We start from the raw sequence: 19,562 nt of genomic DNA on the forward strand, positions 1-19,562 counted from the left end.
CATTACCCAAGTGGCAAAACAAGGCTGAGGCAACGACCCCTGACAGAAGCTTGTGCCCACCCTGAGGGGTGGGTGTGGGGAGGATGGCCTTTGACAAACTACGCCATTCCCTTTATACCGCTCTGGGAACTCACAGCCACTGACAGCCCAGGAGGCTGCATTCGTGCAGGAATGAGGCAGCCACGTGCCTGTCAGAGCCCTTAAATATGCCAAGGTCCAGAGTCAGCCAGGCCAGGCATTTGGGGGTCTTGGGCCACTGTGATTGCACGTAAATGGTCAGGGTCCTCCTAGCCAGGGACACCCCCAAGCCATGCCAAGCCCTTCCCTGGCTTTGCCCAGCAATAGATTGTTCTGGTCCCCGCATCTGGCTCCCGAGGTCCTGCTGCACTTGTGCCAACGCTGTGCTGAGGACTGCCAGCCCCAGGGTGGGGGATGAGCCTGGGTGTGGCTGAGCTGTGCCAGCCACTCTCTGCCCTCCTGAGAGGCAGGTGTAGCTGGAAGAGTCTGCCTCTTAGGAGACTCTGAGCTGGAATGGGGGCCAAGAAGACTCGGGGGAGGATGGAGGGGGGGCCTCAGCCCTGGGCTGCCACCACTGCTAACCCTGAGTGGCGCTGTCCTTTCCTGGAGGCACGGAAGCTGCTGGTGCCCTGCTGCAAGGCAGGGCTTCCCCTCCAGGCCCTGGCACCTGAGAGCTCTGGGATGTGGGTGGAGGGAGCAGAGAGGGGCCTTCTTGTTTGGTGCGGCCTGGAGAGGGGCAAGAAGACTGTGAACCAGAAGAGTCTAGAAAGCCCTCAGAGAAGTACCCAGTTCCTTCAGAGTTTCAGATGGAAGCCTGTTACCGAGACAGACTGCCTGAGGCGGAGGTCCTGTCTCCCATCCTGTTAAGTCTGCCCTGCAAGGTCTGGGACGCGCTAAGGGAGCCTCCTGCACGCCTCAGGCCTCCAGCCCCAGCGGCTCCCTGTCCAAAAACAACCCTGAAGTTCTTTGCTGTGCTTAACGCCCACCTCCACCACCTCTCCCAACCATCGCTCCAAGCAAGACTGCCCAGTGATGACAGTAGTCACTTCACACCACTCAGGTCTCCAACCCAGGGCCGGGAGACAGCTGTCCGGTAAGAAGGCTTTACTTTTGGAGTCTGGGTTTCTCCCCGGCAAGTCCCTCTGTTCCCGAGCTCCCAGCACCTGCCAGCAGCACGTCCCTGTCCTCCGTCCTCCCTCCTCTAGTGTGGCCACCTGGCCAGGGTGCTGGGAAGCAGAGGGTGGAGTGAACCTTTAGGCTGTGGAGGCCGGTCGCCTTTCATCCACAGGCTCCAGAGACTGAAAGCTGAGGTTCCCCAAACAGCAGCCCTAGACTCACTCCCTCCCTAAACAGAAGAGGAATCACAGAAACTGGGGAAAGGAAAACAAACCTTCAGAGGAGAAATTTCATTTTAATGACACCATTCATCATTCATTTTTTAATTAGGAAAAGCTCCCTAATGAGACGCTTTTGACAGCTAATGGGATTCTCAATTTACATGAGAATCATTCTTGCCCAGAGGATTAGGGGAGTTGCTGCTCGCCAAGCCTGGATCTTCTTTCCCCAGTGTCCAATTTCATTTGCAAATAATGACGATTCCCGGGTGCAGTGGAAACCCTTTCCTGACATCATTCATGTTGCTCCCAGTGCTGGCTGGAAAGCTCTGAAACTCCTCTGCCTTAAAAAACTGTCCAACGCTGATCTTCCCCCGCCCAGGACTTGAGTAAGTGGAAACAAAAAACACAAGCTGCAATGTTTGTTTCTAAATATTTTTATATCGTGTATATTCTGTATATTTTTGTTGTAACATATTATTTGAGCACAAATTCCATTAAAGATTTTTTTTTTTTCTTTAAGCCATTGGTTATTCAAGAAGTGACCTGAAGGGCTGGCATTGGAGTCTATTTCATCTCAGTTTGGGTTAGGGAGGGGGAGAGTGTGGACAGCAGTGGGGGTGGGTCTACGATGTATGCGCTACAGATGGGGCATGCGTGCTCGGTGCTGGTGATTCCAGCTCGGTGGTTCTTTTTTTTTTTAATATATAAATGTATTTATTTATTTATTTATTTTTGGCTGCATTGGGTCTTCGTTGCTGTGCGCGGGCTTTCTCCAGTTGTGGTGAGCGGGGGCTACTCTTTCTTGTGGTGCGTGGGCTTCTCATTGTCATGGCTTCTCTTGTTGCGGAGCACGGGCTCTGGGCGCCAGGGCTTCAGTAGTTGTGGCACGTGGGCTCAGTAGTTGTGGCACGCAGGCTCTAGAGCGCAGGCTCAGTAGTTGTGGCGCACGGGCTTTGTTGCTCCGCGGCATATGGGATCCTCCCGGGCCAGGGCTCGAACCCGCATCTCCTGCATTGACAGGTGGACTCTTAACCACTGCGCCACCAGGGAAGCCCAGCTTGGTGGTTCTTAACGTTTCTTGAATTACTGAGTTCTTTTGAGTGGTTGATGAAAGCACGATTTCCCTGCCCATAAAAATGCACAGATAGACAATTCTGTGTACGATTTAGGGGGAGAGGGCTGTGAATAAGGAAACTCATCCATAGTTTCAGGTCAAGAACCTCTGTGCCAGCTGTCCTGGTGGGTGCCCTGCCTTCCCCTTCCACTCTTACACGGTACCCCAATGAGAGCTTAATATTTTGACTATTATTATTGGAGGAATTGTCTTCAAAATATCTTAGGTACTTCCTTCTTTACCCCAATGGCCTCGTCTTTAGGTCTTTCTAGAGGCTGTCAGCACCCTGATCTGGAGAAGCGATTAGGAATGTTCTCAGGGTAAAAGGGCATGGACAGTTCACATACAGAAGGGGAAAAAATAAGAGGAGCATTAAGTGTTAAGGTAGAGTCTGGTGCTTGGTAAGTTTAACAATCGAGTGGGCTTTGAATGGGTGAAACCTGAGAAGGTGATCCGTTCTCACCAGTTTTTCTAAGCTGATGGCAGTGTATGTAGTTTTGCCATTCATAACTTTCGCTGGAGGATTAAACTACCCTGTTAAATTCACTGTGGGAGTTGTTTCCCTTAAATGTTTTCACATCAGTTTCCTGTGTATCATTTACAAATATTTTTAAATGCTTTCTGGGATGGCAGAAGTCACCCCAGAACAAACTTGAGAGCAGGGTTCAGCCTAAAGGTCCAGGAACCCACTTCTGTTTGGAGTGTGGAGAACTGACTCCCCTAGAAGGAAAGTCTGGACCCTGTCAGCAGCCGTGCTCCCAGGACTCAGTTCCAGGTTCCGACACCCGAGGCAGTTAAAGGTAAGCTCCCTGGCAGCCAAAAGTCGTTAAGCCAGCTTTGGACTTGGCCTCTTACCACTTTCTTCTTCACTCTTCAGCTTCCTCCCTTCCTCCCTTCTACCATTAAGTAATGGGAAGATTCTCATTCTTCCCATTAATGTTTACCGATAATGAGGTAATTATGAAGACCATTTACTGGGTACCTACTATGTGCCAGGGCACTGGGCGAGAGGCACTTTCAATCTTACTCTCATTTAATTGCACAGCTACTTGGTGTGAAGTGGGTATAAGTACACCCGTATTGACACACGAGGGCAAGGCTTAGAGAAGTTCAGTAACTTGCTAGTAGGATCACACCCAAGACTGCCTGGTTCCGAAGTTCATGTTCTCAGCCTTCGGGTGTTTGTATAGAACTTTAAGGACACTAAGTCTGTAGAAGCATCAGGGTGTTTATTTAAAGAGCCAGTCTCATTGCCCTGGGCCTGGGGCCATCGGTCACAGCCATGAACCTTGGAGCATTCACTCGGTGTTCACTTAACAGGATCTCCATTTTGTCAGCCCTCCCAGAGGTAGGTCACAAGAAAATCAGCAGCTATCACCCCCTATCACCCCCAATGTCCAGAATCTAGCATTTATGCCAACGCAGAGTGGTATGAAGTCCATGAGGCACATTTAAGAAGTTTAGCAGATATAGGACTGGAGCTGCCTTCTTAGACCTCCAAATGGAAAGACTTCATTGAAGCCAGTGGGGTTTCCATGACTAAGAAGACACATGGTTAGGAAAATGTAGTCCTAGTAACTGAATCTTATTTCTGAGACGCCTGCAGGCTTTTCTGGCATCTGGTATAAGTGATCCTCTGGTAAAGGAGAGGCATTCTGTCATGGTTAATAATGAATGAGAGTGAAAGGAATTGACTTGGGTTATTGAGTTCGAGAGGTAAACTTTACTGGACAATGAATAAAACATTGTGATGGAATTTGCTCCTACACTCTGCCTGATGCCTCCTGCAGGATGCAGAAAGGTGTCTCCCAGCAGGTGATTTGATTTTCTTCAACAAATTCCTTAGCCTAACAAGTATAATTTCCCCCATAAACTTGTTGCGAATTAATAAAAATGTCAGGCTGGAGAATTGAGCTCACTGAATAAAAATGACTGTGCTGGTGAGAAGCTAAGTTGTTTTATTATTATTATTATAAATATAATTACAGATAAATTGAGACCATTTTTGATACGTGACAAACATACATTTCCTGTGTATAGCACACAAATAATACATAATGTATTCCACACTTGAACAAATGCTTTTTAAAACTTTAAAAGTTAATATATTAGCTTATTAAAATTTGAATACAGTACATGTTTTTGGTCATGAGCTCTTTGAGTTTCTTCTCATGGCCCACAAGATATTCAATGCCATGTCACTATTTTCCTTGTCTACAGTAGTGATATACAGTTTATCATACACTTTTAAAATAAGACTGTTTTATATATAACTGTGTAATGTAGTGAGCTTACATTACAAAAAGTATATATGAAAGTACATATAAAGAATATGTAATTATGCCTTGACTCTATCCATAAATGACTTGAAGCAGGTAATACATTTGCTTTTAAATGCTATTTACAACATGGACTCTTGAATGATATGTGAATTTGAAAATGAAAAATATGTTTTCCAGACTCAAAATGTTGATGTCTTAACACTGTTTATTTAAAAATTTGATTTCCAAGTGGGCAACCCTACATTAGAAAAAGATTCAAGGGCTGTGCCATAAAATCGCTTGTTTTCCATAGTCATTCTGAATTTAATGCTATAAAAAAGATGCTACTTGGATTTTTTTTTCCTACACTGACTATGATCCAAGTTATTAAAGTTTAAAACCATATGAAAGCCTTTATGAGGATCCTGAATTGTATTTCTCATTAAAGAAAAGAAATGGCTCAGTGAGTCATGTCTCTAGACTTCTATATAAGAGAAAGCAGAAGGCCATTGTCAGTCATTTGGAAAATTAAAACTCAGCACTTAATGTGAATTTAGATGAGTGTAGGAGAAGATTTTTACGGGCTTGTGTTCCTCTGAGCATCCTGAGGGCAGTGAGAACACAAGACTTCTGATCTTCTAAACAAAAATCATTATCAAATGGATTTATTAAAGAGCTAAGCAGAACAAACTGCAGTCATATGTGTGTAGCTACAGTTGGCTTCCATGGGAATTATAAATGGCTCTGAGAACACTTTCAATTGATTCAGAATAAAAACAATTTAAGGCTTGCAACAAATGTACAAAAAACTAAAAGCAATGATTAACCCTGACATGAAGAATCTCTGTTACATTTGCTTGTAAAATTTATGTACTTTGTTTCTTTTTTAACACTCTGTTTAAAAACTCCAGCATTTTCATCTGAAAGAAAAAAGAAAATATAGGCTCTTGGCAAATACCTGTGAACAAATGAAGAAAGTGATGGGGCCACTTCTGCAGTAGCTTTCCATCAGAGATAATGTTTTATCTTGAAGCCAGTACATCTATTTTTAAAGCTCATTTACTTCCTTACACACTCATGATTTATTTGCATATTGACATAAAAGCTGGCTTCATCATCCATCCATTATCAATCAGACAAAAAAAATCTATCAAGCACCCACAGGATGCACAGATCTGTTTTTGAAATGGTGTCGTGGTGTTAATCTGTCCTAAGACTAGAAGTACTTTTTTTTAAAAGAAGCTATAGTACGTTGAGAAAGAAGTATTATCATTTTTCTGGGAGGAAAAGTTGCTAAATACTGCAGCAAACTCCTCACAGAAGCCACAAAATCTCCTCTGAAGTTTTTTAAGGAACAACTCCCTGAAGTCTAGAATTTATGAGACCAGCAAATGTAAAATTTTCACAACTCTAACACACATCTATCTAGGGCTCAGTGAAGACTTGCCTCAGATTTATATGTCTAATTAGGTTTAATCTTAAAAGTACAACATGAAAAAACCTAGAATATGTTTCAAATAATCTGAAATAGCAATCCTATGACAGTTATAACAACTGCAATTCCAAACACCAAGGCTTGCATAACTTCACAATATAATCATCTCAAAACATGTGATCAAAAACTTTGGGTAGGAGCTTCTTTCATAAATTCTTCGAGGACAGCTACCACACTTTTGGCTTCAGGCATTTCTTCGTGTTCCACTTTAACAATCTTCAAAAGGATATCTCCACTACCACAGTTCTTTAGGAACATGTAACATTTAAACAAAGCATAATGATTCATTTCTGCCTGCCGGATAAATCTCTTCAAATTATTTGTGTCTTGTATGGCCTAGAAGAAGATTACTCTGTTTAGTGAGATAATAATGAAGCCTGAAAAAGATCTCCTATCCAGCTGAGAACTCAACATATGTTACTGAAATGTTTGCTTTTTATTTTTGAATATTTTCATCATTTTTATTGCTAATATACTTTGCCCTTGGTAGAACAAAATCTTTTATATATATAAAGTAAAAATACTTTACAAATCTCCTAAATAAGGTGACAACATGCCTCCCCACCAAAATTTTGAACCCTTAGGCATGGAACTCCTTTTTTTGTGCTTTCCAACTAAGATATGTCACAAATTACAAGACTGATGTCCTTGAAATATAAGCAAGCATTCAATCCAATTAATTGGATATGCAGTGGTACATATGCAGAAGCCACTGAAAAATATAAATGGAATGCCTTTTGAGGATTCTAGTTTGTGTTTGTTTTTAAAAAATTATTTTAATTATTGTGAATAAGGCTTATGGTACAAAATAGATACAGAATAATGCAAATTTATGGTTAAGACCCGGACTCTACTTGACAATTTATCAAAAAATATAAAGATATTGTTTACATATAAAGAATGACAGGTAACATCTTTCATTAGTATTGCCTTTACAATTTATAATGTCGCTATATCATAGTGGATAGATTTGCTCCATTGAAATGTGTCTTTTTGTTTGTTTATTTGCAAATAGTAAACTAACATGAAAAAATGTTCAGCCTGAATAATAATTAAAGACAGATGTGAATAGCTATGGAGTGCCAATATTAAATTAATAAAAATAAATAAGATTGATAAAAACTGTTATATTAGGTTCTGCATAGAAAACCCACACACATTGCTGGCCATTCTGTAATTTGTTCCTATTTTTCTGAAGTGCAAGCTGGCAATTTGTAATAGGAACCAAAGCATTCAAACCCTTTAACTTGGTAATCCCACTTTTGGGAATATACCCTAAGGTAATAATCCAAATGAAAAAAATACGATCCAGCAATGCTCCTTCTGCATCTACCTGAAGAAAACAAAAACACCTATTCAAAAAGGTATCTGCACCCTCATGTTCCCTGCGGCATCACCAACGACATGAAGAACCCAAGTGTCCACTGACGAATGACTGGACAAAGAAACTGTGGTATATATACACAGTGGAATACCACTCAGCCATGAAAAAGAATGAGATCCTGCCATCGGTGACAACACGGATGGACCTCAAGGGCACCATGCTAAGTGCTAAGTGAAACAAGTCCGATAAAGAAAGACAAATACCACACGATCTCTTCTACATGTGGAATCCAAATATATGTAGATTGAAAAACAAAAAACAAAAAAAAACAAGCTCATAGACTTAGAGAACAGACTGGTGGCCACCAGAGGCAGGAAGTAGGGAGTGGGAGAAATGGGCAACCTGTTTTGGTTTTGGTTGAAATAAACTGAATTTTTAAAATGCAAATAAAGGGACTTCCCTGGTGGTCCAGTGGTTAAGAATCCGTCTTGCAATGCAGGGGATGCTGGTTTGATCCCTGGTCAGGGAACTAAGATCCCACATGCTGTGGGGCAACTAAGCCTGCGCGCCACAACCAGAGAGCCCGCACGCCACAATGAAGAGCCCGCACTCTGCAACTAAGACCCGACACAGCCAAAAAATAAATTAAAAAAAAAAAAAAAAGCAAATAAAAACAGTGATATACCATCGTCACCTGTCAGATTAGCAAAGATGAAAAGTTTAGGTACCCAGTGGTCACTGGGTATGGGAAAACTGGCACTGAGGATTCTAGTTTTGAGAATGACATCATAGCTACAAAGCAGATTTGTTACTCAGTCACTGGTACTAATTACAATTCAGACAAAGACTACGTGTGGCACTCGGCACACAGCCAATTAGTTACCTTTAGTTTAAAGTTCTCCAGGACTTGTCGAAAAAGAAAAGGGTTACCTCCTTCAGCACCATTCAAAAAAGCCTGCATCCAATCCTCACAAAACCGATTGCTTCCTATAAAATATTTTAGAAAAAATAAAAGTGAAATCACAAGACATTTATTCTTCCTTTCTTTTTATTTCTTTTCTTTTTTTTAAATTGAGGTGTAATTGACATATTAGTTTCAGGTGCACAACATAATGATTCAATATTTGTATACATCATGATATTCTTTCCTCCTTTATAAAAACTCTTATAATGAATTATTTAAGATTTCTATAATGGTCTAAAAAAACTTAACTCACCACCTGGTTAAGAAATACCAAAATGGTTGAAGCTCCAATGTGCCTCTTCCCAATCGCATCCCCTTCCTTTCACATCAGAAAGGATTATGATGCCCGTGTCTTTCTTTAAACTTTTGCCACATACTTTATCTCTAAGCCCTATATAGTATTATTTTGCATATGTTAAAACTGTATTTTTCTTTAATGGCTCTTGCACTATATAATATGTTTGTGTGCTATACTGAGACATATAGCTCTAGTTCACTCATTGTCATGGCTATATAGTATTCCATTGTACGAATAGAGCAGTTTATCAATTCTCCTGTTGACAGACACTTAAGCTGCTTTCAGTTCTTTGCTATTTCAAACAGTGCCCTTATGAACATCTTGTATTTGTCTCCTTGTGTACCTATACAAGAGTTCTCTATATACCTAGGAGAAGAATTGCTAGGCATGACATGATTTCCATGTTTCTAGAACTGCTATTGTTTTTGGTGATTTGGGGATAAACATGTAAAACTGCACAAGACAGGAAGGATAAGTTTGCATCATTTGTTCTCAGCGCAAAAAAGGAGATTCACAAGCCTGCTCCCGGGGTTGTGGCTCACCTGCGTTGTGGAACTGAGGCTGGGAGCTACTACAATCGATGATCACAGACTTATGCTGCTCTTCCGTCATGGCCATGCACAAAGACGTCATGGTGCCTTCGTGAATAAGGCCTTGGAGACTGGCCACACTCAGAAACCTGCCACACACACAATCCTTTTGCACAAATTATATTACAGGATGGGAGGGAGGAAGCAAATTCATTCTGCATTGGGAGCGGGGGTGGGTGTTAAAAACATAAATATCAGGCTTGCTGTGGAAAAGGTTCTCTCTTTGCAAAACTGTTCTTTACCTGTGAATGTCTCTCTTTGTTTTTTCATCTGATTCTTTAACCTCAACAGGAGTATAACTCAGAGCCTATGAGAGAAAAATAAAGCCTAACTGATACATGTATTCCAGTTTTCCTTGTTGAGCAGCCACTTGTGACTAAACATCACCTCCCCCAATAACCACCACGCTAGACGATGCTTGCTGGGCACTGTCCGGGAGCTCTCCAGAGCCTTGTTCAGCTGTTGCTTACTAATGGTCTGAAATCTGGCTTCACCACCTGGGCTTGTGGGGCCATCCAGCCTCAGCTGCATCTACCTACCACATATTTACATGAAAAACCTGGCCATTTACTTGAGCCTACCCCATTGTCTGGATATTTTAGTGAATTTTTCATTTGGACATTTTTATATAGGTAAAATCACTTTTGATTTCCATTTTCCTTCTCAAATTATTTTGGAAATTACACCTCTTCCAGATCACTTCAAAGAGTAATTATTTTAGGGAGTTCCCTGCTGGTCTAGTGGTTAGGATTCGGGGCTTTCACTGCCGTGGCCCAGGTTCAATCCCCGGTTGGGAACCAAGATCGCATAAGCTGTGCAGCGCGGCCAAAAAAAAAAAAAGTAATTATTTTACAACTTTTATCCTATTAGAAGACTCAGTATTTGCAATTCTACCTTAGTAGTGTAACTTTCTAGATCTGAATAAATAGAGTGTGGTCTATCCTAATTGCAGGCATTGTCTGAATGAATGTTCGGGGGGGAAGGTAATGTTCAGAGAAAATAAGTATGTCTTTAAATAATCCAAACTCGGCCAAAGTGATTCTCAATTAAGGAAATGCTTTTGTTTGGGCAATACTTACAGCATGTAGCAGAAAGGTAAGCTGCTCCTGAAAGAGATGAACCACCCTTTGGATTGGGCATACAACATCCTCAAACCAGCTGCTCAGGTAGGACTGTACATGGTTCTCCCCACCCCTTTCCTAGATCAAGAGAGAATGTCATTTGCTTTGATATCAGCCTTCACCTTAGTGGACTTAACATTTTCTTCATGATACTCTTGACAGTGAAAAGAACTGGGAAAAGACACCTTCTTTTAAGCTAACACCACAAATTTTAAAAAAGGAATTGTGATATAACTTTGCTGGGCTTGTTGGGCAGAGTGGGGATTAATTCAGTACTGCATTTCTTAAAAACACACTAAGAAATGCGTTATATAAAATGAAGAGACTGAATTAATAGGGTTCCATGCTATTTCTTCACTGAAAGGAGTTGGGGCATTTACATGTCAATCTCCTCCCACTGTACTGTGAACTCTTGGAGATACTCTCTTAATAATCCTCATCTCCCCAGCACCTGGCACAGCGTCTGAAACGTCCATGGATGAGCTTATAAAGTGCCTGTTGAATGACTGAAAGAATGCAGATAGTTCATTCACACTCGAAATGCGAACAGGGAAGGATACAAGTCATCGCATCAAAGCACTCAAGCCCACTCCGGGTGTCAGACACGCTGCCAGGAGCTCATTTGGCTTCCTTGGTTGTGCTGCTCCCTGGGGCTGGAGGGAGAGCTCCAGCCTGGGAGAGCAGCTCCCCCTAGACTCGTATCCCCGGCTTACTCCTATGCTATCCATTCCCCTCCTGCAGTGTCTTGTAAGCACATGCACGACAAGTGAAAGGAATTATTACCACGTGTAATGGGTAGTAAATTTATAAGAGTTATGACTTAACTGCCACCAACCAAACGCGTAGTTTTTAAAAGGTATGGATAAAGGAATCGATACGGATGTATCTAATTCATAAAAGATCGAATAATGAAAAACAGGATGTTTCTAAAAATCTTTGAGGTTGAGTTCAAGGACAGTCATCCCATTGCATAGCATGTCTCTGGTGCCAGAGGCTTTGTGGGCCATTAGTTCTGACCAGAATATAAATCTTATGTGTCTAGAAATTGGGAAAAGAACGTCATCTTCCTCGCTTGGCATGTTACTATATACCTTTGAATTTAATTGATTGAATTTTTCATAAATGCAAAACTTCAGAAGCAGTCTTGTGAAACTTACAGCACTTATAGGACTATGTTCCCTGCTTCCCTTAACAAGCACCTTTCTTTTTTTTCTTCTTTTTTTAAAACAAATCCATTTTAAATTAATTTATTTATTTTTGGCTGCGTTGGGTCTTCATTGCTGTGCGCGGGCTTTCTCTAGTTGTGTGGAGTGGGGGCTACTCTTCGTTGTGGTGTGCGGGCTTCTCATTGCCGTGGCTTCTCTTGTTGCGGAGCACGGGTTCTAGACACGCGGGCTCAGTAGTTGCGGTGCACGGGCTCTAGAGCACAGGCTCAGTAGTTGTGGCGCATGGGCTTAGTTGCTCCGCAGCATGTGGGATCTTCCCGGACCAGGGCTCGAACCCGTGTCCCCTGCATTGGCAGGCGGATTCTTAACCACTGCGCCACCAGGGAAGCTCCCAAGCACCTTTCTATTAGCCCGCAAAGTAGCACATTTTCAGAATTCCTAAGTGTCTGTGTCCACCTGGATGATTTGACAAGTATAGCAGTTGCATAATGTTAATCATCCCAGTCTTTAAAAATATTAATGCAGGGACTTCCCTGGTGGTCCAGCGGTTAAGACTCCATGCTCCCAATGCAGGGGGCCCAGGTTCAATCCCTGGTCAGGGAACTAGATCCCGCATGCCACAACTAAAGATCCCGTGTGCCGCAACTAAGACACAGCACAACCAAATAAATAATAAATATTAAAAAAAAAGAATGAAACTCTTTTTAAAAAAAATTAACACAATCATCTTACCTCACAGTTCATGTTATTTTTCAGCCCTTGAATATACTTGTCCAATTCAAGCCTGAAAGTATGTTCTTAAGGAAGCAATAAAGGATGAATCAAGAAAGGGTTTTATCTCTCAATAGGTAATATAAAAATCTCTCAAATAACTGTCAATTAAAACAAGCCAAGACAAACTGGTCGTATGGAGGTCTGAAATTGAAGTTAATGCATAAGAGGTAGAAAACCTTTTCGGAGGTTGCTAGTAATAATCCTCTACTTGCCTGCCAACATTTTCCTTCCTGATACCCTCAAAGACCAAAGAAAGGATATAGCTCAAGTCCTTTTTCAGACCCTCCTAAAAAGCAGACCACATACTCTGAACAGTTATGTTCAGAGTCTGTTGTTGCTGTTTGGGAAAGCAGTTTTTCTTGTTGGAAAAGGCAGTAATAACAACCAACTCGGTAACCTGGAGTTCTAGAAAAGAAAGAAAAAGGTTAAATGTATTATTTTGATAACTCATGCATGTAGTTCTGTAGACTCCTCTGAGCCCTGGTCATCCTGATCTGGCAATACCATTAGACTGCTCAGTAGGTCAGAGCTTCCCAGACTTCTTGGTTTACTTGTAACAATAGAGGAAAATGAACATATACCATAACGGGCTTTAGCTAAAGCAGCACCTAACAAACATGGAATTTCTTTGAATTCTCCTGTCTTATGTGAAAAATTCATGCAAATTTCACTCTTGTTCATAGTTTATCCATGTTCACATAAATATAATCATCTTTTCTCCCTCCCCTAAACCTTCACGAATCACTGAAGCTCCAGGCAGATGTGAAGTGTTTATCCGATGGCCTTATTCTTTGGGATGTGGCCTCATACTCCTGAGAGGACTTGATGCCAATATCATGGTCTGAAGTGAACTACAATCAAGGGGTGTAGTGGAAAGATGGCTGGAATTCAACTGAGGACACCTATATTTAAGCATGAATTCCACCAATGTGACCAGCCTTGGGACCTCAACTTCTCTGAGTTTATTACTTCATCTGAAAATGGAAGTAAGAGTATCTGCTTTATCACCCCTTTGTAAGGAGAATGGCATTGAAGTTTGTGAAAGCCCTTTACAACTGTAAAGTATACAGTTTTAGTTTTGGTAATCAGCTCTTTTCTTCCAAGTACAAGACTAAATATGTACACTGAGGAGGCAGAGTCTCTGCCATTCAGTTAATTCCATTCCACAAAAATGTGTGTGAGGCCCAGTGCTCAGCTGCCAGGGAACAAAGATGAACTTTGCAGGTCTAGTAGGTACTGATCTTTTGGAGTTTCTCATCACTTCTCATATTTAGCTCAGAAATAAAATCTCAGGATACAGCACATTTTATACTTACCTCAGCTCCACAGATGCAACATTACCCAGCCCTTCAAAGACTGCTCCCTTAGAAAGACGCTTAGCAATGAAACTGCACAGCTCTGGCTCCAATTCAGATGGTAGATTAGTATCCGCCAAGGAGAGGCTTGACAAATGAAAGACACACGTTCCTTACCAGTGGACTCTGCATTTACACCCCGGAAGTCAGACAGGACATCGCTAAAAGCCCTCACTAAGGACTCGGCAAAGCTTTCTATCTGACTCCTGTTGGTGAGGCTTCTAGGAATGTATATCACCAAGTATGATCTACCTCATCCATTTAAAATAGTTCTATCTTTCCAGCTCATTGTCTCTAGTATTATGACTCCACTGGGACCCCCAAGCCACTGACCTTATATCTTTTTCACAGAAACCTCAAGTTTCTCATCCTTACCTCCTTCCTCCTTACCCAGCTTAAATTCCAGTCATTGTAATCACACCCCTGCACACATTCTCATTCAACCCCTTTGTTTTCACCTCCCTGTACCTGCTTAGCAAAACTTCAGCCCTGGTTAGTCCAGCTCTCTACCTACTCTGCATCTGCACCTATGCAGCTGAATGTGTTTGGACAAAAACCCGTATCCACAGTGTCTAGTCTCATTTTAAATTAATGACCACTAGGAATTCCCTGGCGGTCCAGCGGTTAGGTTGGTGGTTTCACTGCCGTGGGCCCGGGTTCGATCCCTGGTCGGGGAACTAAGATCCTGCAAGCCGTGCAGCACAGCCAAAATACATAAATAAATAAATAAATAAATAAATTAATTAATTGAATTAATGACCACTAGCCTCCAGTGGGCCCTACCGCTGCCCAGCTATCACAACATTTCCTGGTTCACTCATTCTTCTACTCGTTGAGATCTCTATTTTTCTTTAAATTAACTAATTAATTTATTTATTTATTTTGGCTGCATTGGGTCTTCGTTGCTGAGCGCGGGCTTTCTCTAGTTGTGGTGAGCGGGGGCTACTCTTCTTTGCAGTGCACGGGCTTCTCATTGTGGTGGCTTCTCTTGTTACGGAGCACGGGCTCTAGGCACGCGGGCTTCAGTAGTTGTGGCTCGTGGGCTCTAGAGCGCAGGCTCAGTAGTTGTGGGACACATGGCTTAGTTGCTTCACGGCATGTGGGATCTTCCCGGACCAGGGCTTGAACCCGTGTTCCCTGCATTGGCAGGCGGATTCTTAACCACTGTGCCACCAGGGAAGTCCCTCGAGATCACTATTTCATGCCTCCTCTTCTTTCCTCCATCCTCCAACTACCTACTACCCATGAATAAACACCCCAGCTTAGTGATCATTTATGAGCTAAACATAAACACTTCAGTTTGGTTGAGATTAGAATATAAACAGAAACTATGAATTGAATATGCAGGAAGAAAAGCTCTTCTATCACCAAACTTCCCAATAGAAAATATAAACCCAATACGCCTCACATCTTTGGTTTCATGTTATGGAAAATTTCAAACATATAAAAAGTAGAGAGAATAGTATAATGAACCCACATGTACCTACCACCCAGTTTTGACAATTATCAGCTTATGGGCAATCTTGTTTCACTTGGGGGGGCAGGGATAAACTGGGAGATTGGGATTGACTTTTTTTTTAAACTTATTTATTTTTTAAATTTATTTTCGGCTGCGTGGGGTCTTTGTTGCTGCTTGCAGGCTTTCTCTAGTTGTGGCGAGCGGGGGTTACTCTTCATTGTGGTGTGTGGGCTTCTCATTGTGGTGGCTTCTCTTGTTGCGGAGCACGGGCTCTAGGCGCGTGGGCTTCAGTAGTTGTGGCATGTGGGCTCAGTAGTTGTGGCTCACGGGCTCTAGAGCACAGGCGCAGTAGTTGTGGGACACATGGCTTAGTTGCTTCACGGCATGTGGGATCTTCCTGGACCAGGGATCGAACCCATGTCCCCTGCACTGGCAGGCGGATTCTTAACCACTGTGCCACCAGGGAAGTCCCTCGAGATCACTATTTCATGCCTCCTCTTCTTTCCTCAATCCTCCAACTACCTACTACCCATGAATAAACACACCAGCTTAGTGATCATTTATGAGCTAAACATAAACACTTCAGTTTGGTTGAGAGTAGAATATAAACAGAAACTATAAATTGAATATGCAGGAAGAAAAGCTCTTCAAACTTCTCAATATAAAATATAAACCCAATACGCCTCACATCTTTGGTTTCATGTTATGGAAAATTTCAAACATATAAAAAATAGAATAGTATAATGAACCCACATGTACCTACCACCCAGTTTTGACAATTATCAGCTTATGGGCAATCTTATTTCACTTGGGGGGGGATAAATTGGTAGACTGGGATTGACTTTTACACACTACTATATATAAAATAGATAACTAAAAAAGACCTAGTATATAGCACAGAGAACTCTACTCAATACTCTGTAATAGCCTATATGGGGAAAGAATCTAAAAAAGAGTGGCTATATGTATACATATAACTGATTCACTTTGCTGTACACCTGAAACTAACACAACATTGTAAATCAACTATACTGCAATAAAAATTATTTTTTAAAAAATCTTTGTTTCACCTGTACTCCCATGTTGTCCATACCTCCCACTTCCCAGACTTATTTTGAAGCAAGTTTCTGGAATCATATTATTTCATTCCTAAATTTCTCATTACGTATCTCTAAAAATGAGGACTTAAAAAATATATATATATATATATCCTCAATTCTATTACAGTACCTGAAAAATTCCTTAAATCATCCATCATCCAGTCACTCAGTGAACATATTTTTGTATTATACTCCACTTTGCATCCATCAAGTACTGAGGTTCATTCATTCATATATATATAAGTATATATTAAATATCTACCCTGTGCCAGGTACCACTCAAGGTACGAGGTAGGGAGACATCGATGAACAAAAGAGACAGCAATCCCTGCTATCTTGGAGTTTACACTGTAGCGTGCAGCAGAGGAGCTATGAAAGGGTATTCAATGGGGGGGAAAAGGAGGATTTTAAATTTCTTGATACTTATATGATATTGAATATTTACTGGAGTTCCAATCAAGAAGCTCAGAATAACTGTGTGGCTAATCACCCTGGGGCTAATCACAAGGGTATTTGGATCTGCCCCAGCCTTGAATAAATGAACTAATAAGAAAATCAAGATGAGGTTCCTAGGGGAGAGGTGGGCTTGATTGTTTGACTCAGGGAAAGCTGCGTGGAGACAGGGTACCCACTGACATCTGCAGGCCAGAGATGCCCTTAAGAGAAAAGCACATATGCGGGTTATGGCCAAGCTGTTTTTACCTGAAATCATCACCAGAGGGAGTTTCTGCATTTGTGCCACTTGGGCTTCCATCATCACTGTCCGCTCGCTGCTGTGCGAATCTGCACGCCGCAAAAGCAAGTCAGCTATCAACTTATGGGTTCTAACTCAAGTGGAGTATGGGGCCCCCCACCCCCCGCAAGCTGCATAGGGGCAGTCAACTAAAAATGCTGCAAGGTAGAAGTGCTTGAATCCTCCACTGCCTCCATTGACAGGGAAAACCCATAAAACAGCTCTGACAAGAGCTCCTTCTCTCTCCAGGCCACTTAAGAGGTGGAGGAAAGGCTAAATTAAACATCCAGAAGAGTCAAGGAAATTTACTCTTAAAAACAGACTTTACAGGGAATTCCCTGGCGGTCCAATGGTTAGGACTCGGAACTTTCACTGCTGAGGGCCTGGGTTCAATCCCTGGTCGGGGAAATAAGATCCCCCAAGCCACGCACTACGGCCAAAACAAAAACAAAAACAGACTTTACAGGGCCAGAAGAACCCCAGGAAGTCTGCTGGGGCAGAGGGAAAAGAGGCAGCAAGGACAGAGGGTAACTAGAAGGTGGGCGTGGGGGTAGGGATGGCGGGTTGGGGATGGAGGAAAGTGGGGAGACAATGACAGGAAGGACAGGGGATGGGAATTGACATTATTGAGCGTGCGTGGCACTGCGCTAAACAAAAGGCAGGGGCGACAGGAAGGGGGCTGGAAGATGTCAAGGACAGGGCGCAGAGGCATGGGAGGGCCAGGCACAAAAGTCCAGGATGGGGGCCCGGAAGTACCGCGTGAGGCGAGGAGGGCCCTGAGGGCCAGAGACCTTGGCTGGGAGGGGAGAAGACGGCGTTTGAGAGCCGCCAGGCTGAGGGACCCGGGGTGGGCTGCGGGGTCGGGCGGCGGGGCCGCGGGGGCGGGGCCACAAGGGCGGCCGGGCGCTGCACCTGCTTCCGCGGTAGCTGTAGAGACAGTAGTGGCTGCTGGGCGGCGGCTCGAGTCTCCGCTCCTCGGCGGAGCCACCCTCCTCGCTGCTCTCTACCTCCTTTTCATCCCCATCCAGCGATTCCTGCAAGGAGGGGAGCATCGCGGCGGCCACTGGACGGCCCTGTGTCCCCGCCAAACCGCTCCCCCGCTGCCGTACAGTCCTCGGTGGCCCGGCTCCTCCGGCTCCCGGCCCTCGCGTATCTGCGTTCCGCCGGTTTCCCGGGCTCTCCGGCGAGGAAGCTGGACCGCCCCCTGATTTTTATGTCTTCTACTCTCACATCATTCAGGTCTCTGCAGAAACGTCACTTCCTCAGAGAGAACTTCTTGACTGCCCTATGCAAAACACATCCCACACGCACCTCTACTGCTGTCCCATCAGTCTCTGTCCTGTCCCCTTATATTTACTTCTTCTTCATCGCACTTACCCCCACTTTATGTATTTGTTTACTATGTCTCTCCCACTAGAATGTCAGCTTGTTCACTGCTATATCCTCTGTCCTAGCCCATGGCCTACGGTGCTCAAGAACTGTTTGCTGAATTAGTTCTAAGATTTTGTAACGCCTAGGCATGTTTTTCTTGCACGTTTCACCCTATCACCATATCAAAGATATTAAAGTACACCTACATCCCATGTTAACTTTATATAGAAAAATAATAGCTAACATGTACTGAGCAGTTTCTGTGTGTGAGGACCCTTCTAAGTGCTTTACAAATACTTACTCATTTAATTCTCACAACTCCGTGAGGTAAATATTATTATCCCATTTGACAGATGAGTAAACCAAGGCCAGTATTACTTAACTTGTCCATGGTAAAATAGCTAATAAGTGGCATTCAAACCCACTCTGGCTCTAGAACTTTTTTTTTTTTTTTTAATTTATCTTTGGCTGCCTCGGGTCTTCATTGCTGCCCACAGGCTTTCTCTAGTTGTGGCGAGTGGTGCGCGGGCTACTCATTGCACTGTCTTCTCTTGTTGCGGAGCGCAGGTTCTCGGCGCGTGGGCTTCAGTAGTTGTGGCGCACGGGCTTAGTTGCTCCGTGGCATGTGGGATCTTCCCGGACCAGGGCTCGAACCCGTGTCCCCTGCATTGGCAGGCGGATTCTTAACTACTGCTCCACCAGGGAAGTCCCTCTAGAACTCTTAATACTGCAAAATTGAATTGAGGATGACTTGACCTAAAATTATTGGACAATTAATCTCAGGGTTGTTTTGGTTTGTTTTTTGTTTGTTTTCACTACTTTAGATCTTTAATTTCTTACAATATTTTGGTTTTCCAGAGTATAGTTCAGAACTTTTGTTAAATTTATTCCTAATTTTTATGCTTTTTGATGCTATTGTAAACAGAATTGTTTTCTTAATTTTATTTTCAGATTGCTTGTTGCTAGTGTATAGAAGTACAATTGATTTTTGTATATTGATCTTGTACTGTGAACTTTGTTGAACGCTTATTAGCTCTAGATTTTTAAAAAATGTATTCCTTAGAATTTTCTATAACCAAGTG

General features: G+C 42.8%; 1 protein-coding gene across 2 annotated transcripts; it reads right to left on the reverse strand.

The window, feature by feature from the left end:
* Nucleotides 1-4,468: 4,468 nt before the first annotated feature.
* On the reverse strand, nt 4,469-18,299 carry C19H17orf75 (chromosome 19 C17orf75 homolog). Of its 2 annotated transcripts, XM_061175272.1 has the most exons (10): nt 18,022-18,299; nt 17,079-17,159; nt 13,779-13,904; nt 12,724-12,867; nt 12,421-12,478; nt 10,481-10,600; nt 9,644-9,708; nt 9,354-9,490; nt 8,433-8,536; nt 4,469-6,561 (listed from the first exon to the last, which is right to left on the reverse strand). In XM_061175272.1, exons 1-10 carry the CDS (start codon nt 18,159-18,161, stop codon nt 6,346-6,348), a joined length of 1,191 nt encoding a protein of 396 aa, XP_061031255.1. In that variant the 5' UTR covers nt 18,162-18,299; the 3' UTR covers nt 4,469-6,345. The 2 variants fall into 2 exon arrangements, with proteins under 2 accessions (XP_061031255.1, XP_061031256.1); XM_061175273.1 differs by lacking the exon at nt 13,779-13,904.
* Between the last annotated feature and the right edge of the window lie 1,263 nt (nt 18,300-19,562).

The sequence above is a fragment of the Eubalaena glacialis genome, chromosome 19, assembly GCF_028564815.1.
Source record: "Eubalaena glacialis isolate mEubGla1 chromosome 19, mEubGla1.1.hap2.+ XY, whole genome shotgun sequence".
NCBI lineage: Eukaryota > Metazoa > Chordata > Mammalia > Artiodactyla > Balaenidae > Eubalaena > Eubalaena glacialis.

Excerpts from the sequence above, each read along its gene's own strand:
- C19H17orf75 (XM_061175272.1), bottom strand. The coding sequence starts at position 18,161 with ATGCTCCCCTCCTTGCAGGAATCGCTGGATGGGGATGAAAAGGAGGTA. Across the intron at positions 17,160-18,021 it reads TACAGCTACCGCGGAAGCAG|ATTCGCACAGCAGCGAGCGG; the intron begins GTGCAGCGCCCG and ends TGCGGCGTGCAG. Across the intron at positions 9,491-9,643 it reads ACAAAGAGAGACATTCACAG|GTTTCTGAGTGTGGCCAGTC; the intron begins GTAAAGAACAGT and ends TGTGTGTGGCAG.